This window comes from Capra hircus, chromosome 10, assembly GCF_001704415.2.
Source record: "Capra hircus breed San Clemente chromosome 10, ASM170441v1, whole genome shotgun sequence".
Classification (NCBI taxonomy): domain Eukaryota; kingdom Metazoa; phylum Chordata; class Mammalia; order Artiodactyla; family Bovidae; genus Capra; species Capra hircus.
In genome coordinates, this window is record NC_030817.1 from 79,488,863 (window position 1) to 79,512,441 (window position 23,579).

Sequence of the window (23,579 nt, forward strand, 5' to 3'; positions counted from 1 at the left end):
AGCCCAGCTTCCATGGTAGCTCACATCTGGGGGTGGTTAGAATCTAAGAAAGAAACAGGACGAATCCGTGTCAAGAATACAGGAGTTTAAAAAACAGGGCTGCCTCAGAGAAGACAAAAGCAGAAGCTGTAAGCCAAAAGTCAGGTGAAAACCTTTTAGAGCTGAGGACTGATGGGGAGCCTGCGACTGCACTGGGAACAGATTCACAGTCTCCTCTCTCCTCTCAGCTTGGCCACCACGCTCAGGCAGGAGGCTGAGCGCGAGGCTTCTCCACATTAGGCTGAGCTAAGGGGTTACCTACTGCCCCTTCTCTACACTCCAACCACCCCCTACAGTGTTATGAGTGATAAGAAGGCCTTGAGTCACAGGCAGTGACACTGTCATCCATTAGATGCTGTCACCTTATGTGGGTTAGCACTAGAACAGAAGTTGTCTTAGACATCCCCTTACTTCCATACTTGTCTTTCTCCCGAAAAATGTTATGTGAGGATCTGAGAGCAAGGAAGAACTGAGGTGGAAGGACCCACAGTGCAGGAAGGCAAAGCAGCCAGGCATGGAAATATAAGGAAACTGAGTAGTGATGGGGCCCACCTGAGGCAGGAGGCAAGGCCTGTGGGTACTTATAGTCTGAAGGCATTCGATACTGCCGTGAGGAGGCCTGGTCCACAGCCTTAGGATGATGTATACAAACAGTCTGTACTGAGCTCAGGATGCATTAGCATCCCAATCAATAACTACATGGGGACTGGGCCACAGCCAGCTGCTCCTACCTAAAAATAATGCAGCCTCCTTCCCTTCTTCAGGTTGAGAGAGCAAACAAGGATAAGGAAGGGGTAGGGGTGACACTGGGTGAGGTGGCAGCAGCCTAGAAGTCCCTCCGGAGTCCCAGTGGCATTCTGTGCCACAAGTAGGTTTCATGTACTTAACACTTCGGTGTCAAGAGCAACCTCAGAAGCTCACCACCAAAAAACCAGCACTCTGCTTAGAAGCCTTAACTGACAAATTAAAAAACCTAGCAGCAATTATCCATATTTTTAGCATGACAATAAAGCCTTAACATTGTTGCCATAGAGACCAGTAAAGAATGGAGGAGGCCCACAGGAGGAAGACAGGTCTGAGGTTCAGCTGTGTCCCTGGAACCTCAGACCTTCTCTTGGCTGGTCCGCAGTTGGTGACCGAGGCTCTGGGCTGGCCCCCTGTCCTAAGCCTTATAAAGCAGGCAGAGGAAGGTGTGCTTCACCTTTGTTAAGGCCATGCCTAGAATACTCAACTCCCTGGAATGCATGGATCGGCCCAGGCCTGTGTTGTCCCAGGCTGAGCCATACGGGAAGCAAGAGTTGAAGGGACTGAAAGGATGAACAATTACAGACCTAAGGCCTAGGGGAGCCCTGATGTATAATGCCCAAACCCCTTTGGATACTAGACTGGATTTCTACACAAAGAGGTCCAAAGGCAGGCCACAGAGATCAAGAGGGTAAGAATGGTGAGCTGAGGAGGCTTCCTTTGTACTTAAGCTTCTCAGGATCACAACCCCCCCACCCCACCCCACCCCCAGAAAAAGGTGCAGAATGTGCTACTGTCACACTGCCATCTGGTGGAAAGACAAGATCTGTCCCCAGGTAGAGCCAGCGGGAGAGTCTGTCCAATGGGCAGTGTGTTTAGAGATAATTAAGATAAAGACAGAGGTGGAGATCACAGGGCATGAAGACCATGGGACTATAAAGCGGATACAGACAGGGTGTGTGTCTGGTCTGTTTTTCTTCCAAAAGATCAGATTTTTTAAAAATTAAGGAAAGAAAACACAATGACATTATAAATACTTTATATCCCAAGAACCATTCGTGGTGTTGGCTCAGAAGTTAACATCAGACACACACACTAAGGGACTGAGACCACACACATATGGGCAGTGGCCGCCACAACAGTGGGACATACCTTTTGTACAAAGTTTATATATATATATATATATATTTATGTACACAGACACAGGGTATAAAATCCAGTGAGAAGGGCTCATATGTGTCCATCAAGGGGACAAGAGTAGCTTTAACAGCTGGGCCTGAGCCCAGTCTTCAGAGGCACAGGGAAGTGGTGGAGAGCAGCAGTCTCCCCTCCATATTCCCACCCTGGACCAAAGGAAAAGACAACTACACAAAGCTGGATGGTACCAGAAAGGTACCCTACCTTTCATTAAACTCCTGAATACCCCAAAGACACCCAAAATGGCTGGCAGATTATTCCCACACCTCCCAGCAAGATCCTGAGCTCAGAGAAGCAGTTCTGGCCCCAAGGTGAGGTCTAAGGCAGGCTTCCCAATGCACACGTCCACACTACCTTCCAGGGCCCTGTAGCAGCAAGGTTCAACCCCTCACACTCCAAAGTCCTCCCAGACCAGAGGTTTCAGGGGATTTCTGTGACAGATTGCGGGATAAAGGTACAGGAAGAGAGCAATCAGTTCCTTCACTTAATGCCCTATCGCCTTCCCAAAGGGGCAGGAATCGAAGAATCAGTAACAGGTGGTTGGGAAGGACAATGAAGGTCATCCCAGGAGATGATGAACACAGAGAAACAGATGTTCAACGCAAGTGAAGATGCTGTTCTCTTCGACCAGCGGCTTTGATCAGCAGAGTCTATTTCCACTGGGGCTGTTGTGGGTAGGAGCCCTTCTTGGTGTCTAAGGGGGGCCCCCAGTTCCCCCACCGTCAGTGTTCATGCCCTCAGAATGGCTTGGTCCACAAAACGGAGAGAAGGGGCCGTGGAAGGGTAGATGTGGAGCAGGGAGTGGCAAGACCCAGAGGCACAGGGAGGCAGTGGACCAAGCCACTGATTTACCTGTGGCAAGGAGGAGATGTAAACAGGAAGCTGAAGGAAAGAAAATAACTATGAACACTGACGCGAGTTGGGCCTTGTGACTCACATGGTTTGGGGGGTAAAGAGGCTGGAAAGCTGGAAGCACTGGGAGGCGATCGCCTGGGAGGCGAGGTTCAGGGCCGGACTCAGAGCTAGAACAAAGAGAGGCACGCAGAGTTAGCAGAGTATTCCTGCCTTCCAGGCCTAACCCTTCTCTCCCTTCCCCAAGTTCAAGTCTACCAGTCAGAGCCGCTGGGTTCAGGGCGCCCAGGGGAACTGCTCCATTCAATTGCAGGGCAGCAGCTTGAGCAGCAGCAGCTTGGGCCACAGCAGCGGCAGCAGCAGTGCTGGTTGGCAGCTGGATTCCAGAGCCTCAGAGGGAAAGAAGAGGTGGGGTTAAGTCCTAACCCTTAGTGTAAAACTCAACCCCACGTTCTTCACTCCACAAGGAAACCTACCTTCTGCCAATTTGGCCACGAGCTGCAAACGCCCACCCGCTGATCCCAGGTCTAGCTCCTGGTCTCCATCAGGAAAAGTGATGTCTGTGCCACCATCCGGTCGCTCGGTCACGTGGCCAATCCTCATAGGTCGACCAGCAAGCCCAAAGCCATTCAACTGTTCCAAGGCCCGTCGGGCACACTCTGAGTCAGAGAACTACAAGAAACCCAGGGCGTATCAGGTACCTCCTGGCCACAGACATGCTCTCAAAGCCCCACAAACACTCCCTAGTCCTACTGTCCCAAGAAAATCGCATGCTCACTATGGCTCAGACTTTGCTTTCCCAAGGAATGTCACCTAGGATCCCATCCTCCCAAATGGTTCTCTGAAAAGAACCCTTTCCAGCTGACTCAAGGGCAATCACTTTTCAATTTTCCAGCTCCACTAAGAACCTAACAGTGTGTTATCTGTAGGGAGCCTCACCTGACTGGCTGTTTCACAAATGGGTATATCAGATGGAAGTAATACAGGCTGAGATCCAAGGCTCCTGAGTTTCATTTCAGCCCTCAGGACTAGTAAGTTTCAGTCCTTAGTCAAGAACTAGGAAAGGCACAGCCTCAGGAGGGCACAAGCCTGGTACTGAAAGCAAGATTGCATCCCCAGTCCCACCCCACCTCTCTGGCCTACTGGCCACAGGGCCTCTAACTCTCCAGTCCCTTTCAGCAGCAGCCTGACATAATGAGGATTCCTAGTCTGCTGTTTATGTGTCAAGGGTGTTGACCTAAAAGGCAGTAACACAAGGGCAGAAAGACGCCACAGGAACCTTTCCGAATCTCAGTCACATGGGGAGCTAAAGAAGGTACTTGCCACCATGAACCCCACAGCTGGCTTTATTTACTCTGGTATTACCTGCCCTAGGGCCTGGCACGTGGTAATGACAGTTCCTAGGCAGGTGGTGTATGTAGGTGGCTTGCTTTTACTGGATACTTCTGTGATGAGCAATTCCCATGGTAGAACATAACCTACCTCCCCTCTGCCCTGCAGGCAACTGTGGGGGTGTAGGCTGCCTGGATTGAGCCCAGAAAATAGCAGCTTCTATCAGACTTTGTGGCTGGCAACCAGTCCTCAGCCTGGAGTCACATGGAAGAACCAGTTATGGGAGACAATTTTGTTGGAGTGTCAGGAAAAGGTGAGACTTGCCCACTATTAGGTGGCCTCACTATTTTCCCTACAATAGTATTTAAATATGAAAGTATTTCTCAGTGGAGAAACTGCTTCAAACAGGGCAGCAGAGGAAAGTATATAACTTCTTATTCCCACCCCATCATGAAAATATACCAAATCAATAACATACATATACAATAAAGCCCATACCTGACCTCCCTCATCCCCCAACCTCAGCTGCATCCTGGAATTATTACTATTACCCAAACAGCAAGTTGTAGCACCAGGGAGGCTGGTTGAACTCCTGGACACCCCATACCAGTGCCACTGACAGAGTATGGGAGCAAAGCCAAGATCTCAAGCAATGCATTCATCTCAAGGGGCAGAAGGCTAGTCCAAGCTTCAGGCAGCAGGGTTTATGGGTCATTAAGACCGTTCCTACGGGAGGAGGATGAAGCTGAGCTACAAAATCAGACAAATGGACAACCTAAACTAAAATCAAAAGTTAAAGACTAGAGACTCACCGTAATAAAACCATAACCTTTGGAGCGGCCTGTTTCTGAGTCCTTCATCAAGACAATATTATCAATCTGCAAAATAAAGAGAAATAACGATCTTCCGGCTAAGCCACACCTTTGACCTTTCCTACCCAGACTGCTTTGTTCGGCTGTGCTATGCATAGCATGTGCCACATAGGACCTGAGTTCCTCCACGAGGGATGGAATCTGTGATCTGTGCCCCGTGCAGTGGAAGCACAGAGTCTTAACAACTGAGCCACCAGGAAAGTCCCCTACTTAGATTATTTTAAATACCTCTATCTTTCTAACCAACCTATTCTATCTCTCCAAATCATTTTAAAAAGAGAGACAAAAACCGTTTTTTTCCAAAACACTTTTGCTGACTCATCTTACTTAATCTGGACCCCACTATTTGATTTCACAGTGCCTAATTTATCTCCTGAGCAGTAAGAATGCAGAGATGGAGCCAACTTTCCCAGGAGGGACCCACGTGGCCCTTATGAAATATGCATTGGGTTAACCATGATCAGACAGATGAGGTACACTCACCCTCCCCACTGTTCCCAACTCCCTTCAGAGGTTCCCCTCTCTTTCTACTCACTTTGCCAAAGGGCTCAAAGATGCCCCGGAGCATGTCCTCAGTGATATTGAAGTGTAGGGAGCCCACATAAAGGCGCATTGGTCCACCACTGCCCTTCTGCAGGTTATTGGCCATGGCTGCCAGGCGGTTTTTCTCAGCCTGCGGAAGGAGGAAATGATAGGTTACGCTCACACCTACCACATTCAACTCCATCTTCTCAAGTCCATTTCTCAGGCTACTCACCTGTGAGGCCTGTACAATGATTGGCACTCCTAGCAGCCGCTGCCCAGTCAGCCCAATGGCCAGCGGCACAGACTGGATCTCACAGAATTCTACATAGGCAATGCCTTTAGACCGACGTGAGTTCCGGTCTGAGATGATACGGACGTCTCGAACCTATCCAGGGCAGGAGGGAAATCCTGAGTTGGGCATAAAGGGGGATGGATAGAAGACAGGCTACCCCAAGCCAACTAAGAGGGAGAAGAGGGTTACCTTGCCAACAGCAGAGAAAAAGTCCTCCAGGTCTCGAGGCCGAATGCGGGCAGCCAACTGCATGCAGAACACTGTGCGGGCGTCCCGCTCCTCCGGACTCAAGTTGTCAACAGGCTCCCTGCAGAGCACAGCTGTTGACACCTTCCCTCCCAATACCTGGGCATTGTTCTTCAGCTGCCCTCGAGAACTACACATTCCTCTGGTTTGCCTCAAACCACTTTTCACTCATAATTCACAGTCCCTGAAAGAGGGCTCATTAACAACTCACCTGACTGGGCTCTTCTCTCTGAAATGAGGACTCTTACTGTGTCCATACCTACGCCTACAGAACAGAGAACAAGAAAACTGAAAACCACCTCTATTCACACTTGGCCCAGTGCTGAGTCTTCCACCACGAGAAAAAAAGATTATAGCACCTCATCACACATGCAAGTTCTGAGTACCACCCCTCCAGTCACCGGGTCTCCTGCCCATCCCAACAACAGGATACAAGCACCCTTAGGCAGGGACTACGGTGCACTTGGTTTTACCCAGAATACAAAGGTGATCTTATCAGCAAAAGGTGATACCCAGTGGCAAGCGGTGGACTCCTGTAGTGTACACGATCCTCACGACGCCAGTCTCGACTTCGTGACTCATTACTATGTCGACGATCCCAGCTACGGCTGCGGTGGCGACGCTGCCGATCTCGACTTCGGCTCCGACTATTTTTCTGCCTGTGACGATCCCGGTCTCGACTACGACTATGGATAAAAATGACTATTAAGTTTCTTAAAGAACCAACCAACCTCCTCTGGCCTTTCATGTATAGCTTTCCCTGGTATCTTTCCATTTATAACTCTCAAAACCCAAGTGTCCCCAGCATGACTGACCTGCGTTTTCTCTCCCTGCTTTTACTATGGCTCCGACTCCTCTTCTTCCTGTGAGAGAGTATCAACTCTTATTACAGAGGTTTCATTATCTCTCCCAAGGAAACCAAATGACAGTGAGGCTAGGATGAAACAGAAACCAGCAAAAGACCAAAATCTAGAAGACAGTATGGCAGGAGTTCCTGACAATGGTATGACATCAGGTTACACACAGCCCTGAACACTGTCAGGCATATGAAATGGCCATTTCCCCGCCAGGGAAGGGAACGGTATCTGGTGTTTTCAAATCAGAGATCCTCCTGTTATTTTATTCATATGAAATATATCAAAACTAGGACTGATCCACAAGTCTACACTGGAAGATCATTACACCAAATCACCATTATTCCCATGACCCAGTGGAGCCATTGCTAAAGTAGGAAGTCTCATGAACAACCACCTCTCTGTTCCAGCTGTTCGTATAATGGACAAAGCTGTTTTCCGTCCCCAAGCGGCCAACCCCCTTCCTCATGCCACACTCACGTGCTTGCCTCCCCACTCGTGCCGTTTCCACTGGTGGCGCCGGTCCCATCAGTGACATTGCTCCCACCAGTACCACAGCCACTGGTGTCAACGCTGCTGGTGCTGTTGGTCGTGTTGCTGGGACTGTCCTTTTTAGCCTCTTTCCTTTGCTGCCCATCCTAAGGGGTTCACCAGGAAAACAACACAAGGCATCAGGTGGCAGACACACAGATTCCATTGGGCAAGGCAAGAACTAAGTGGACAAGGAAGAAAGCTCATGCAATCAAAACTCTCAATTACCCTAACAGTTTCTGAGCACCTAGATCTCCTAACAAAGAGAGTAAGAGAAGGATGGGAACTACCCAAAAAGAAGAAATGAGATTTTACAGTCAAACGTTAGCTATCCGGCATGTGTTCCAGTAACATCTATCTCCCAGGACAGTGAGAAATGAGTTATGTCTGGGATATAGCAACTTTCTTCTGTGTCATTGACAGCTGTAAGCAAAGGGTTCCCATCCCAACTTTATGTTGCCCCCTCACCCCCAGTTTTCTGGGCCCTTTCTGCAAGCATGGCCTTTGAGTACTGGTCTCTAGCAGTGACTACTGAAAGATTATACCTTTCATGAATAGCCACTGTACATAATAAATGAACAGGGAAAGAAAATTCCTAAAACACTGAAACTGATGAGCCACAACTGCTTTTTCTTACTAACCCAATTCCGAGAGTGAGATGGGGAATATTACCTCCTCTTTTTTATAGGGAGCCTCCAGCATGGCCTCAATCACTATATCAAAGTCATCAGATGCCATTGTAGCAGATCTGGGGAAAAGATATAGATACATAAGAACCTCATTTATATTTTTCCTCCCCTTCCGGCACCCCACATTCCCTCCCCCTTTGAAGAAAACAGACACCAGAACATACAGTTTTGTTTCTCGAACTCCAAAGGTATCTTACCAGCTGTTGCTTACCCTACATTTATTTTTGCACCTTACAGATCTGAACTAGTTCTGCTTTGTGGCTTATAAACGGTCAGGGTCTAGAAGAAAATTAGATGTCTAGATAGAGACAAAATATAATACAGTCCTTTTCCTGTTAAAAGAAAATGCAGGTACTCAAACTTACTATTTATAGTGGGCACTTGGCCTCCATTCTACTATTCAAAATTCTGAATAAATAACTGCTTTAAACTTAAATTGGCACATATTCCATTAAAAAGGTAAGACTACAAGAATAAAAATTAAAAGCAAGACAAAGTAATACCTAAGGCAAAGTAATTTGTCCTAAGCTTTTCCCCACACCCCTGACCCAAACACACACAAATGAGGGGATTCATCATTAAGCATTTTCTGTACAACACCAACTAGAGTTTGAGTAATTCAGAAAGACTATGATTAAGATGGCTTAACCAGCCCCAGTCTGAAGCATTTCTGTCTAGGGACATACAGTAGGACTTCTTGCCTGCCCCAAGCTTTCATATTTAGCTATGGTCTTTCTTAAGTGTTTTGTCACAGGTCTGTCAAATAATAAAAACAGAAGACACCAAATGAAATGAACAGGATAAATTATTCAAAGATTACTACTCCAACATTATCAAAATATGTAACACAGATAAATCTCAAAATAATTACACTGAAAGAGGTTATCAAAAAAAAAGTACATACTGTATGATGTACATTTACATAAAATTTTAGAAAATGCAAACTAACCTGTAGTGACAGAAAGCAGGTCAGTGGTTACCTAAGGATAGGAACAGGTGGGGAGGGGCCAGGATGAAAAGATAAAAGAACATTTTGGAATTTGGGGAGGTGATGGTTTCATGGGTGTTAGTACATAACAAAACCCACCAAAGTGTACACCTTAACACGTATAGTTTTATTCTATGTCACTGATATCCTAATAAAACTGAAAAAAACTAATCTGAAGAACTTCTATGGAGATAGACTAATTATAATTAAGACTTTCCATATACACAAGAGCTTTGTCCTCTTTAAAGCAGCTAATGCATCATCCAATCATGCTGTCTTGACTGGAGACAAGAGTGCACAGCCTATTTTGATGATTTAATAAAAGTAATCATATTTATCATTTGTAGTACCTGACATTGCTGGGCACTGTGCTAAACATGTTACAAGTATAAGATTCTTGGAAGCAGCCAACAATAAAACTTAGTTGGACCCAAACTTAAGGCTTAAAATGGAAACCAAACCAAAATCAAATAGGTGTCCAAAAACCAGTGAACTCAATCTCTTTATCTTACATTTATTTAGTTATCAATGGTAACATACGCTACAGGCAATATTGGATCTAATGCACAGATGAAAAAACGGGAGTTTCTGTCAACAGCCCAAAGTCACAAAGCTCAAATGGAGGAGCTGATCCTTGATCAGAAATCTTCTGACTCTAATGTTCAGGTTACCACTCTCTCATGTGGTTTGTAACTTAAATTCCTTAAAAAAGAAAAGTACACAGCATACAAAGATGTCTATTTTTAAATATACACTCATCTGGAGAATTAATGTCCTCATAGGTATATGAAAAGCATCAGTCTCATTAGTCATATCTTATTGTGTGGCTTATAGAGATAACCAATTTGCAATAGTATATGCTTCAAAAAAAAAAAGTACAGTATATGCTTCAAAATATTAGGAACCAGACTGATTTTAATATATGCTATCTGACCTATGGTGGGGGGAAAAATGGTTCTATAAGTAAGTTTTTGATCTACAAACTCTGTTCCTTTCAGTCATCTGACTGCCAAGTCTACACAAAATTTCTAAGTGTCATAACACTGCTCTTCGTTTTTTATAGCCTGCCTTTAATTCTCCAAATGAAATGCTTCTAGTTTCAAGAACTGCTCTTTGTTGAGTGCTAGTCCAGTGCAGGGATAACTTAAGATATGCAACAACTTTCACATAAGTTGACAAAGGAACCCCTACCTGTGGAATAAAGTTTTCAGACCTAAGAAACAAATGAATGGATATATTTAGAAACACACATATATAAAACACTAGCACACTTTGAAACTTGGAATCTTGCTGGGTTTAGTCTATCTTCTAGATGTCCTAAATAGCAGAAAAGTCCCAAACACTTATATGCTTTCAGGTAGGGAGTTTTCGAACTCTTTAAGTTCTAACTTATGGGTTAAAGTCCATTCAATACCACACATTTAAACATTATACTGCTTTCTCCCAACCCCGCTCCAAAAATTGCATTAGGGACCCACCATCATGGTATGGCGCGGACCTTGTCATAACACAGACCAGACCCAAGCCAGCACTTAAGCCCCACTGCAGCCGGGCCACAGGAGAGCGAAAATACGCTGTCAGCCCCAATCAGACAGAATTCATTCACCAAACGCTGGAGTCCCAGGGGTGATGGGCAGCGCCACCTCCTGGGTCTGGTCACTGAGCTGGGCACAAACATCTCCAAACAAATTAAGAACAAGAACAATGAGAAAGACAAAAACATTCCCATGCGTAACAAACCAAGGCCACGCTTCAAAAAACGGTCCTGCAAGTAAGTAACTGGCAGCATCTCTGTGAGGGCCAGCGTCCCGATGCTAAAACCTCCTGTGTGGCCCCACTATGCTCCTCTACCGCCGCGGAGTATGTGGGCAGAGCCGCCAACATAGTGAACATAAGTCTCCCACATAAGGAAGACTGAGGAAGAAACCTCAATTTCCTCATCTCTCTCTGGCGCCACTAGGGGTTGAAAACGGATCCCACGAATCCTCTGAGACCGCGGTAGGTCGATGCTCCCTCCACAGTGTGGGACACCCTGAACGTCAAGGTTATGGGGACCAACAGACCAGTCATTCGGATCCTTGAAACATCTTCATCGCTGAAGGATACAGCCACGAGGGTGCCGATCCCTAAAATCGTGCCAGTGATTAGTTAGGCAGCGAACACTTCCAGGTCAAAATAAACAAAAACTTTTTTTTTTTTTTTAATTTTAAAAGTTTGCCTGACTCTGCTCTCGACTCCATTTTCTGCCTGTGACGTCAAGGGGAGGGGCCGCGCGGCAACGTCACGCATAGGTGACGTTGCGGGGGGAACCCGGTTTCGGGGTTTCTTACCAGTTCCGGGTCCCCGCAGCGGGGGTCCCGGTTCCCCCTGTTCCTTTGGGTGTGGCGGGGGACACGAACCACCGCTATCTTCCAGAGACTCGGCAATAAAAGCAGCACTAGAGCCGGAGCTACTCCTCTTCCCGCAAAATGGCGGCAGCTCCACTGCCTTCCAGAACCTTCCCCAATCTGCGCAGGCGCCGAAACATTCAGCCGCTGGAATTTATCTCACGGGTTTCGCGGCAACAGACCAAAGTACAGATTTTCATTGGCTAAAATCCTAAGTATGGGTGGAGCCAAATTCAATGGTCTCTTAGCAACAGCCAAGTTCCCATTGATTGGTTAACCTTGCCGGGACTCAAGGAAAGCAGAAGGGTCCTTAGGTAGCCACCTATCGCTCTCATTGGTTAAACGATTTGCAGAAAGCGGGGAAAGCGGTCCGAGAACTGAGATAGAACCCTCCTACCCAGTTCCCAGCACAGTGGTAGTCTGGGCCAACACCGCGAGGTAATGAGGTGCGGTTGAGGTCCTTGCCCATCCTTACTGATTTGCCAAGGAGCTCAAGTCGGGCTTATCCAGAACAGCATTGTGGAGAGCAACTGCACTTGCTTCCCTAGGGGAGGGGTGTTGAGCTCCACATCCCCATTCTGTCTGTACAACTTTCCCAACCGCTGCCTCCTGCGCTCAGCGCTTGGACCTCACAAGTCTGTGACAGGTTTATCTTCTTCCACATCTCACACGCTTTTCAGTCGAAATCAGTGCCCCCTACAGCTCCCACTGCAAGGGTTAACTTCAGGCAGTTTCTCAGGTGACTGGGTGCAGCTGTACTCAGCCGTCTTATCTGACATCCACCCTCACATTCCAGGAGCTTCCAGAACTCCCAGAGACTTCAACTGCCTAATACAGCTGCCAAAAACGCAGCTGCTTAAAACATGGGAGACGGCCATGAACTCACAGGAACCATTTGAGTACTGATTTGAATATTAACTTTTTATCATTATACCAGTTCCTTTTCTGTAAAAATGTAGACTTGATCTAGATTACCTCTTAGGACTTCAAACTCTAATCCTGTGATTTTACCCTAACAAAATAAATGGCTTATTGCTGGAGAAGTATGGATGACTTCCAGTTAACGCTCCCAAGAGGTAACAGAGGAGCTGGTAGTGCAGCAGCTCAGGAAGGTGGAAGGGAAGCTGGCTTCACTCACCACCCCATCTCTCTCCGTGGCAGCAAACTCCATGCCTCCTCCCCAGAAAACAACCTAATCAGGTCCTAAAGGACAAGACCTCGCTGTAGCTGCTCAGAAAGACTTGTACCTGGGAGTCCAAGAGTCACCACTAAGCTTCTTAAATAGGAAGTAAACCTAAGCCCCTTCAAGTATTGGATAAGACCATAGATCTGAATATGTGTAAGTAATAGTTGAAGAAGCAGAGGCAGGGGGCAGCAGAGTTAGAGCAGGAAAGACCATAACCTCATTTTATTTGTATTTCCTCCTTACACAAAACCATCAAAATAGGAACAGAGATAGACAGGGAAGAGGGCTGAAAATTTGTTCAATTCACATGTTCTCAGAGCTATCCCAGGGAGCCCTTGAGGCTGAGTGCCCGTTGGAGTAGCCACAGATCCAACATGAATTCCTCATGCTCAAGCCTGAAGTCTTCACAGATTGGTGGCGTGAGCCCAATTCTCCTCCTTTGCCATCTTGACGTAAGGTAGGAAAGCAGACTGAAATGTTCCTCTCTGATGGGCATGGCGAATCAGAGCCCATGGTGTACTGCACCTTCTGTGCTACAGGAACAGAACCTGCAGCTGCTTCCAAGGCTCCAGACACTTACAGGCAGGGCTAGAGGCCGATGGTGTAAGAGCGGCCTGTTGGGTTGTGAATAGCAGAGCAGACCGGTGCCGTCACAGCCCACTCATACCACACCTTCTTAGAGTTGCTGCATCGCCAGAAACGCACACAGATGGTCTGGCCTTCACGCACAGTAATGGGCTGCTGTAAGAAGAAAGAGGGAAGTTCAGGTGGAGCTACTGAATTTTATGTGGCAAGGTACTAAGCCAAGTGTGGAGATGATGATCAAATATAACATCCCAACCCTCATGAGGTTTGAAGTCTATCAGAACAAATAATCAGAAGTGAACAATCTGACACTGAACAAATAATCAAAAGTAGGATGAATGCTGTAAACAGGGACAGTACCTATGAAAAGTAATGCTAACCTAGTCTACGAGGTCAGGGAAAATTATCTGACAATAAGAATGTCTAGTAAGACCTGCAAGATAAAGTCACCTGGGTCAGAAAATGAGCCAAGAACTTTATAGGCAGAGGACAAAGGTGTGAAACCCTGAGGCAGGAAAGAACATGGGGTATTAGAGGAACCAAAAGAAGGCCCAAGGACTGAAGCGATGTAAACAAAGGACAGCAGCTGAAAGGGCAGGTGAAAACTAGATCACACCAAGTCTAAGGAAGATTTAAGACTTTATCCTGGGACTTCTCTGGCAGTCCAGTGGTTAAGACTTTGCACTTCCACTGTGTGGAGCGTGGGTTCAATCCCTGGTCAGGGAACTAAGATCCCACATGCCATGTGCCAAGGCCAATAACAAAACAGACTTTATCCTAAGGGAACTGGAAAGATATTGAAGGGTTTTAGAAGCAGGAGACAGAGATAGGATCATATTTGTGCTTTTATAAGATGACTCTTGCTCCAGGTACAGAATGAACAGAAGAATAGCCTAAGTAGATGTGGGAAGCCAGGTGGAAGGCCACTGCAAATATCCCAACATCTACAAATGCATGTGAGAACAGCAGAACAAGGGTCACAGCCAAGCATTATCCTGGGAGAAGGAAAGGGGCAGAACATCAATGTCATAAGTTACTTTTTAACCCAAGGAGCCTTAAGGTGATACCTACCTTAATGGGGAAGAGGATGGGAAACCATGAAAACATCCCGGGAGAGTGAGTCTCTGGACGGATACCTAAGTGGACAAAATAATGATAAAAATTGAGAATAACTGATTGCTGTACACCTGAAACTAACACAACATTGTTTTAACTATATTCCAATAAAAATTAACAACAACAACAAAATGAGGTCTCCATGACACTGTTTTTTGCCTAGGTTGAGGACAGTCTCATCTGTAAACATGGAAACTAGTCATCAAAGATCTCCATTCACTGAGATCTCAGTTCCTTTTGACTCTAAATGCACCATGTAGGCTGCGATCCAAAAGTCTACAAGCAGTAAATGCTGAAGAGGGTGTGGAGAAAACGGAACCCTTTTAACCTGTTGGTGGGAATGCAAACTAGTACAGCCACTATGGAGAACAGTATGGAGATTCCTTAAAAAACTGGAAATAGAACTGCCTTATGATCCAGCAATCCCACTGCTGGGCATACACACCGAGGAAACCAGAACTGAAAGAGACACGTGTACCCCAATGTTCATTTCAGCACTGTTTATAATAGCCAGGACATGGAAGCAACCTAGATGTCCATCAGCAGATGAATGGATAAGAAAGCTGTGGTACATATACACAATGGAGTATTACGCAGCCATTAAAAAGAATACATCTGAATCAGTTCTAATAAGGTGGATGAAACTGGAGCCTATTATACAGAGTGAAGTAAGCCAGAAAGAAAAACACTAATACAGTATACTAACGCATATATATGGAATTTAGAAAGATGGTAACGATAACCCTATATGCAAGACAGCAAAAGAGACACAGATGTATAGAACAGTCTTTTGGACTCTGTGGGAGAGGGCAAGGGTGGGATGATTTGGGAGAATGGCATTGAAACATGTATAATATCATATATGAAATGAATCGCCAGTCCAGGTTCGATGCATGATACTGGTTGTTTGGGGCTGGTGTACTGAGATGACCCAGAGGGATGGTATGGGGAGGGAGGAGGGAGGGGGGTTCAGGATGGGGAACACGTGTATACCTGTGGCAGATTCATGTTGATGTATGGCAAAACCAATACAATATTGTAAAGTAATTAACCTCCAATTAAAATAAATAAATTTATATTAAAAATAATAAATAAATAAATGCAACATGTATTAAATACATAAGCTGCCCAGGTAGCATACTCTTAAACCCCCATCCACTGCCCCAGACACTCACTCAGAGTGATGTCCTGATAAAGCACAGTCTCAAAGTAGCCTGCAAAACCATGTAGCACTGTGTTCACTTCCACAGGAAACTCCAAGGTACAGTAGCGATTGTTGTCAATCATAGGATCTGTCAGGGAAGAGCTGTGTGGGTGATAAGGAACCAGAAACCCTAGACAACTTGGTAAAGAATAAGCAGGAACCAGGAAAGGAAGCCTAGATAAGAGGCCAGATAAACCCAGGACAGCAAGGGAAGAAACCAGGGAGGTGAGCTCCTCATTCAGTCAGAGGACAGCCATGCAGGAACCCACCTCTATTAGGATGGCTGAAGGTAAAACAGGGCTGGGGTGCAGACAGCTGGTGGAAATTGTGCAGTCGTACCACATAAGGCATCTCAAACTGGGCCTGTCCCAAGAGAGAGAAAATGATATCTGAAGAAGACAGGTGAGAGCTACCTAATTCCTCAGGGAATGCAGCTCAAGCTCTAAGGACACAGACAAACATAAAATCATAGTTTCACTTCAGTCACTTTCCCACATCCTCAACTCCTTCACCTCTTCATCTCTTCCAGTGGAATGAAACAGTTATGCTGACAGAAAAAAAGAAAAGCATTAAAGAGAGAAGAGACCACCAGAAGAGAGTGGCTGTTTACCTCAGGGTCACGGTCCTTTTCCCGACAGGCTCGGACCTCATTGTATAGCTTGGAGGAGGAGATGGGAGCTAGAAAGGAGGTGTACTCCCCAGGAATGCTCACGCCATCATCTGCAGAGCAGAAGAGGCACATTACTTCCCAGGGGATGGAAATGGTGCATCTGTACTGAAGGCCCAGACCTCCCACATCAAAAGAGACCCAGGCAGCTCCATGTTGTCACATTCCCAGGCCACCCTGCACCACCACCCCCACCCCCCCCACCCCCCGGCTCATACCCTAAGGCATTCTACTTCCAGGTTAATTTAGAGTCACAAAAGAGTAAAACCAGAAGGAACCCAAAGTATTCTAATCTAATGGTCCTTAACTCTCTTTCCTTTGAGCTAATGATGAAAGCTAAGTCCAAGGTACATGTCATGGCAGTTCAGGGAATCCACAGATGTCAGACTAAGAATCTCTGCTCTGGGGGCTTTCCTGGTGGCTCAATGGTAAAGAGTCCCTCTGCCAATGCAGAAGACAAGGGTTCAATCCCTGATCTGGAAAGATCCCACACGCAGAGGAGGAACTGAGCCCATGCGCTCCAGAGCCTGTGCACTGCAACAGGAGAAGCCACTGCGATGAGGAGCCCAGGAATGCTGGAGAGTATGCTCTCCACTGCAGCTGGAGAGTAGCCCCCGCTCTCCCCGACTAGAGAAAAGTCCATGCAGCAACGGAGACCCAGCACGGCCACAAATGACTAAATAAATACCTTTTTAAAGTTTCTGCTCTGGTCTGCTCCCCTCATTTTACAGATGTGAACACTCACACCCGAGGTTCAGGGAGATTGTGTCACCTGCTAAGGGCACGACCCGAGTCTGCCCTGCCTCCCCTAAACTCTGTAACCTCTTCTAAGCTGCTGCCACACCCACCCCTCCCCAACCCCACTGAGCCTTCCCAGTTGATAATCCAATCCCCTTATTCAGTACACCCCAGCCTGGAGGCACCTTTTAGGAAGTGCTGGGCTCCATCCAGGCACTCAGGTGACAGTTCATTGTCAGCAAAGGACCCCAGAAGCTCACTGACAATGATATCTGCTTTCTCTGGAGCCACCCACTCCCGCATGTCCGATGAGACTACTGTCACCTGGCTTCCCCATTCTTCAAACTGCCAGTTCTCCAGCCTGAAACAGATGAAACGAGTCAGGAGAAGAAAGAAAACCTGGCACTGGGACCAAACTTCCCAGCATCAAGGTTGCTACTCACGTCACCACAGCATTTGGGTTCTTCTCCACAGCGTACAGCTTTATCCGCCGGTCAGCTTGCTTGGCGGCTCGCAGGGAAGCATTCACCAGGGGGCCCCGGCCTGCTCCCAGCACCATCAGCACTCTAAGAAACAGAGGGAGCAGTCAAGCTGACTGTACATGTGGAAAGGCAGGCATGCACATCTCTGGGAATCAGGCAGAGAGCACTCACTGGATGCTGGTGTCCTTCTCTTCCTCTGGCACTCGATCTAACAGACATTTATAGATGGCCTGAGGGGAAGGAGGGAAGATCCTGTGGCTATAATGCCATCTTCACCCAGGTCACCCCGGCCCTTTGCCTGACACTGAGACCCACACTGTACCTGCTGGTACTGAGAGTATTTGATGGGGTCCTTTTCGAACACTTCGTATGTCTGAGATTCCAGGTTATCCATCAGTGGCTGATGAATGAGAGGAAAAAGACAGAGTAAGTTAGCCACTTTTTGGCAAGAACAATGCACCAGAACACCAAAACCTTCCCACTGTCTCCTGAGCTCCGGTGAGATTTTATGGAACCTGCTCTCAAGATACATTTCCTCCCCCAACCTCCATCCTCTTAGTGCACTCCAGACCCACCTGGAGTGGGGACTGCAGGTAATCTTCATAACCCTTGGCAAAGAGTTCGTAGGCATTGGGTGGAGGTCGGTTCTGGCTCAGGTATTCCAAGTATTGGAGGTAGGAGCAGAACTCCTTCTCTGAGTGGTGGTTGGTGCCTGTGATGATGAACTGTACCTCCAACTGTGAGAATAAGTAGGCCATCAGACACAGTCCTTGAACCAAGAGGATATTATTGAAGCTTATGGCCAAAGAGCTCCAGCATAAAATAAGGCCCAGATCACCAAATAACCTCTGAATACCAACAAAAGCAACAGGAGCCCTCCTATACCACATAAGCATCACCCTGGCCCCAGGGACCCCATGAATCATTGCTGGAACTTCTTACATCAAACTTTTGGCAAAGTTCTCATGATACCCGATTCCTTTTGAAATGGTTCTGGGGCTTCTACTGCTATTTGTCCTTTTGCTCTCAAGGCCCTCAACTTTGCTGAAATTGAGCTCCAGAAGTTAGAGAGGAAGAATCAGCCCCACAAAGAAAAAAAAAAAAAAAATCCCATCACACATATGTGAGTAAAACAAGATTAACTGGAACACCTTTAGAACCCTTCCACTACACACCTTGAGAAGTCGGAAGATCAGCCTCTGGTGCATCTTAGAAAGAACAGGGAATCCCTTCTTATTGGTCAGGAAAATGCTGGTGGGGAGAATGGCTGCTTTGATGGGCTCCCCAAGCCAACGATCAATGACATGGTTAGATGGGAGGTCAGCACCAATTTCAAGAGCTACAAAAGGGAAAACAAAGACCTGTCAATCATACAGGCCAGAATCTTTGCATGCTCTTTTGTGCAAGATCTGTCTCTCCTTAAGAGCAAGGCAGACTAAAGCATGGAGAAAGTACGCCCCAGCAGCCAAGTATACATGAGACTCCTGATTTTTAGTCACAGGACTTCAGAGAAGGATAACCTATCCCAGGATCTTTGTGGACTTACCCACTGCAATCCTCTTGCTGTAATCACACAAGGTCCGGAAGTTGTGCCACCTGTGCAGAGTTAAAACACAGAAGTTAGTTGCTCAGTTATGTCCAACTCTTTGTGACTCCATGGACTGCAGCCCTCCAGGCTCCTCTGTCCATGGAATCTTCCAGGCAAGAATACTAGAGTGGGTTGCCAGTTCCTTCTCCAGAGGGTCTTCCTGACCTAGGGATTGAACCCAGGTCTCCAGCATTGCAGGCGGACCATTTACTGTCTGAGCCACCAGGGAAGCTCCATCAAATACATATGGCCCACTAATCACCACACCTCAGGGAGACCTTCCTACAGGTTCCACTCTGTACTTCCCTCCACCCCAGGTACAGTGGCAAAAGGAAACATACCACATCCATGTCTTCTCCTCTCCACTGTACTCCTCTGTGTGAGAAGTTGGTGCGTTCTCAATTATATCATCTCTCAGGTCCTCTGGTGCCACCAATGGCACCCGCATCCAGAACTGCACATGAACAATAAATAGGTTCCACACCCTATTTAGAACTGTTTTGAACCCATTGGGTCCAGAAAGCTTCCTTCAATTAAAAAGATCTTGATCCAGATTTCAAGCTAATCCCCTTATATCCTTTTCCCAATTTGTAACTATATGTTGTCTTTTATCTCTGGAAGTTGTGGGAAATAACTGATATTCTATATGTTTTATAATACTTTGCTTACCACTCTTAGTGTGGGTAGGCAGTACTGACATTTCAATTCTCCCAAATGCACCCTTTACTGAATGGCTAGGAACAAGAAGATACTTTGCACAGCCTGACTATCATATATGCAGCAGGAAAGGAAGCCCTTGCCATACCATGGAGGAGTGGTGGCCAGTGTGGATGTGATTGGTCAAAACTCTCGCCAAGTTTGTGTTATCTTCCTGATTTAGGGGCAGCAGAAAAGCTGGAAGACCCAAATACGCCCCAAAATTCAGCTCTTGTAACATAGCCTGGAATAGAGATTAAAAGGATAAAGTTAAAAGCTAGCAACTCAAATAGCTTTAATTGCATTATATCAAATTTACTAAGTTACAGAGTGGGGAAAAAGTGCTCTCCCCACCCAACTTGTTTACAGATATTTAGAGTCAGTGAAGAGGTCAGTCTTACCGCCTCAGAGTTCCTGCGTATCTTCTCCACTTTTGAGTCTGGACGAATCCATGGAGAAAGCTTTCCCACAATTAATGTATTCCAGTCTGCACTCCCCCACCCAAGAAAGACAAAGACTAAATAAGGTTCAGCACTTGACTCATTCAATTTCTAGTTCTTAACAGGGAATAGAGTTAGAGATGAGACAAAGACTTTTTCTATCACAGATACAGGAGAGCCTGACAGAATAGGGAACTAAGGCTTTTTTTTAGTAGGTAGGTAAGGAGTTATCTATATCCGTGGGGCGAACCAATATATCCAAGTGAAGAAAGGAAGAGGAGGAAGGCACTGATAGCGCATAAGTTGTTACTGCCTCTAATAATTAAGGGGCATGTGGGATGCTCCCTACCCCTTCCTGACAGCAGTAGGTCTGATCGTGTCTGGGGGCCCGGCCGACTCTTAGCAGGTTCCTGAGTGAATTCCCTCTTGAAACGCGGGTGGAACACAGGCATGCAGAGGAAATCAAACCTACAACCGCGACAGACCCAGAATCGTCATGTAAAGACAGCAGCAGTGCCCAGAGATCCAAGTAATTGGACTGGCTCTCTTGATTCTGCACAACCCTTTCAGCTGCCACCAGCGACCCGACTAGACTGCTGAATTCAGCCAACCTTGGGGCATATCACTTCCGCTGCACTGTGCCTCAATTTCTCGCCAGGACACAGCCATGGAAAAGATGAGTTAAGAGAAAAGATGAATATCCACACCACGTGGACTTTCTACTCTGCTGTCACTGGTTTTCCGAGACTGTCACATCCAGATCGGCAGCAGTACTGCCCAAGTACCCCCCTAATGGTTTAGCTCTCCTCTCCCTAACCTCCTAACTATTTCTCCCAATCTCATACGGGGCCCTGGAGGTCTCTACGCCCCCTTTTTGAGTTTACTTGATAACTCCTCCGACTTTGGGGTTCAGTGACCACACGCCCGCAATAAGTTTCCCGCCCTCCTCTCAAGCTCCAGGGCCCGAGGCTTCTCCCCCCGAAGGACTAAATGGTTTCTCCCGCCCTGGTCTCATCCACTTCGACCCCCTCACCCCTGCCTCTCGGGGATGACTGGTCTGTCCCTCTCGGTCCCCGAGTTCAGACCCCGCATTCAGCTCGCGGAGGTCCAGGCCCTCACCCCTGCTTGGCCACAGCCCCCAGTGTGTCAGCTATTTCGGGGACGCAATTCAGGTCCCTCCCGCTGGACACGCGGCTTCCACCGGCACCACCAACCGCCATCGCCGCCATCTTTTCCCTCGCGCAATCCACGCCGAGATTCCCTGAAGCTAGCAGCCAATCACAAAGCCGGAAAAAAGCCCCAGAAGGCGGGACGTTTCACCTTAACAACCAGAGCGTCTCCCACGGCTCTAGAGCTGGAGGAGGAAGGGTGGGGAGTGGCTCTTCTCGCCAATCCGCGGGCTTCACAGTGACGTACGGCGAGGCTTCGGAACAGTCACCAATCTCAGGGTCTGATTCTCGACGAACTTAATCTCCCATAATGCTTCGTGTACTCGTAGAACTCCGTGCAGAGACTACACGTCCCATGAAGCCCTGCAGTATAAGCTTGAAGTGTCATCATTGGGGCCAGCAAAGTTGTCTTGGGGCCAGTGGCGCAATGGATAACGCGTCTGACTACGGATCAGAAGATTCCAGGTTCGACTCCTGGCTGGCTCGGGGAGACGTGTATGTTTTTGTTGCATCCCATGCAATACTGTCATAAGCAGTATTTTGAAAGTATCCCGTTCTTCCCTTTCTAAATTTCCTTATGATCTCCTCTTACCCTCATTTTTAGCTCATTTTATTGCGTTCTGCAGCCATTTTATGTCAGCGTTTTCCATTGCCTAATTCAAAGATGGTTCTTGTGTCTCTACTTAGGTCCTTCAAAATCCTGAGAAAATTGAGGTAATGACTAAATTGGGCTTTGTATGGGCCTTAGTATATTTTTTTAATAGATTGTGGCAATTTAGCCATCAATTCCTTTCTATTCTATATCTCAAACAAACAAAAAGTAAATAAACATCTAAACACACACTGAAGATAGGAAGGAAAAGAAAAAAAAAAAACTCATGGTGAGGAATTACAGTGGAGAGGAGTTACGAACAGCCTGGCGGAGACCTGAGAGAATCTCAACATTTTCCTTTCTAGAGAATTTCTACATTTTTCTTTGTGAACACCTGCTACAGGGATGGAAAAGAACGAAGCAAAGAAAGATATAGGGAGGGGAAAGAGAACCTGAAGGCGGGCGCCCAGAGGTGTTGAGGGCCTGGCAGCGAGGATGGATAGAGAACACAATACGAAAGGCCCGAGGCAGGAGGTCACAGAACTTAGTGACCAACGGACAAGAAGCCTGATAAGGGAAGTCTGCGTTTGAAGCCCAAGATTTTGGCCTCTTTGAGTGCTACAGGAAATGAGAAGCTCTTTTAGGGAGAACCAGGGTTTGGGTTTGGAAATGCTGAATTGGACATCTAGGGGGCGCTGTGTAATAGAGAGTTGGAGGAATAGTGATCAGAGCCAGACAAGATTTGGAAATCGCCAGGAGAGGTAGTGACTTTAGCCACGAGACTGGATGAGATGACGTAGCCCGTGAGGGATCAGAGTTCTGAGAAATACGGAATGGGTGTGGATAGGATAAGCAATAAGGAGCCCTGGGGGCAATGTATTTAGTGCGTGCCCCCAAAAGATAAAGGTTAGAAAACTAAAGAAATGAGAAAATGCCTATGAAGCTTAAGAGTTGGAGGTACTTTTATCCCTATCTTATTATTATTATTACTAGACTTTATTTCTTAAAACAGTTTTAGAATTATAGAAATCTTGAGCAGGTAGTACAGTACAGCCAGCTTTCTCATGTCTTCCTACAGCTTTCTCTATTATTAACATCTTAACATTAGTATGATACATTTATTACTATTGGTGGACCAGAATTGATGTATTATTATTATTAACTAAAGTCCATAGTTTATTTAGATTTTCTTAGTTTTTGCTTAATGTCTTCTTTTTGTCTCACCATCCCATCCAGGATACCGTATTACATATAGTTGTCAGATCTGCTTACGCTCCTCTCGGCTGTGACGGTTTCTCAGGTACTCCTTATTTTTGATGACCTTGATAATTTTGAGGAATACTGGTTAGGTATAAGAAAGAAAAGCAAAAGCGAAGTCACTCAGTCGTGTCTGACTCTTTGTGACCCCGTGAACTGTAGCATACCAGGCTCCTCTGTCCATGGGATTCTCCAGGCAAGAATACTGAAATGGGTTAGCCATTTCCTTCTCCAGGGGATCTTCCTGGGACCGAACCCAGGTTTACCCAGATAGAAGGCAGACGCTTTTACCTCTGAGCCACCAGGGAAGC

At 46.7% G+C, this 23,579-nt stretch overlaps 2 protein-coding genes and 1 non-coding gene across 9 annotated transcripts; 1 reads left to right on the top strand and 2 right to left on the bottom strand.

Annotated features, from left to right (window-relative positions):
* On the bottom strand, nt 1,742-11,687 carry RBM23 (RNA binding motif protein 23). Of its 6 annotated transcripts, XM_018054569.1 has the most exons (16): nt 11,492-11,687; nt 11,225-11,287; nt 10,353-10,374; nt 9,123-9,153; nt 8,157-8,232; nt 7,434-7,591; nt 6,915-6,962; nt 6,612-6,785; nt 6,311-6,364; nt 6,043-6,160; nt 5,794-5,946; nt 5,572-5,709; nt 4,977-5,042; nt 3,309-3,504; nt 3,091-3,222; nt 1,806-3,002 (listed from the first exon to the last, which is right to left on the bottom strand). In XM_018054569.1, exons 5-16 carry the CDS (start codon nt 8,220-8,222, stop codon nt 2,914-2,916), a joined length of 1,392 nt encoding a protein of 463 aa, XP_017910058.1. In that variant the 5' UTR covers nt 8,223-8,232; nt 9,123-9,153; nt 10,353-10,374; nt 11,225-11,287; nt 11,492-11,687; the 3' UTR covers nt 1,806-2,913. The 6 variants fall into 6 exon arrangements, with proteins under 6 accessions (XP_005685327.1, XP_017910058.1, XP_017910059.1 ...); XM_005685270.2 differs by lacking the exons at nt 9,123-9,153; nt 10,353-10,374; nt 11,225-11,287 and having other exon boundaries at nt 1,742-2,832; nt 2,918-3,002; XM_018054570.1 differs by lacking the exons at nt 9,123-9,153; nt 10,353-10,374.
* PRMT5 (protein arginine methyltransferase 5) lies at nt 12,929-21,718 on the bottom strand. 2 transcript variants are annotated; one of them, XM_005685261.3, is made up of 17 exons: nt 21,370-21,718; nt 20,600-20,718; nt 20,212-20,297; nt 19,920-20,054; nt 19,456-19,568; nt 19,073-19,122; nt 18,702-18,865; nt 18,102-18,263; nt 17,849-17,926; nt 17,698-17,756; nt 17,488-17,610; nt 17,230-17,405; nt 16,250-16,359; nt 15,909-16,002; nt 15,611-15,727; nt 14,391-14,455; nt 12,929-13,475 (listed from the first exon to the last, which is right to left on the bottom strand). In XM_005685261.3, exons 1-17 carry the CDS (start codon nt 21,477-21,479, stop codon nt 13,323-13,325), a joined length of 1,914 nt encoding a protein of 637 aa, XP_005685318.1. In that variant the 5' UTR covers nt 21,480-21,718; the 3' UTR covers nt 12,929-13,322. The 2 variants fall into 2 exon arrangements, with proteins under 2 accessions (XP_005685318.1, XP_005685319.1); XM_005685262.3 differs by having other exon boundaries at nt 21,284-21,718.
* TRNAR-ACG lies at nt 21,833-21,905 on the top strand. Its single transcript has one exon. It is a non-coding gene; the product is annotated as a tRNA-Arg (tRNA).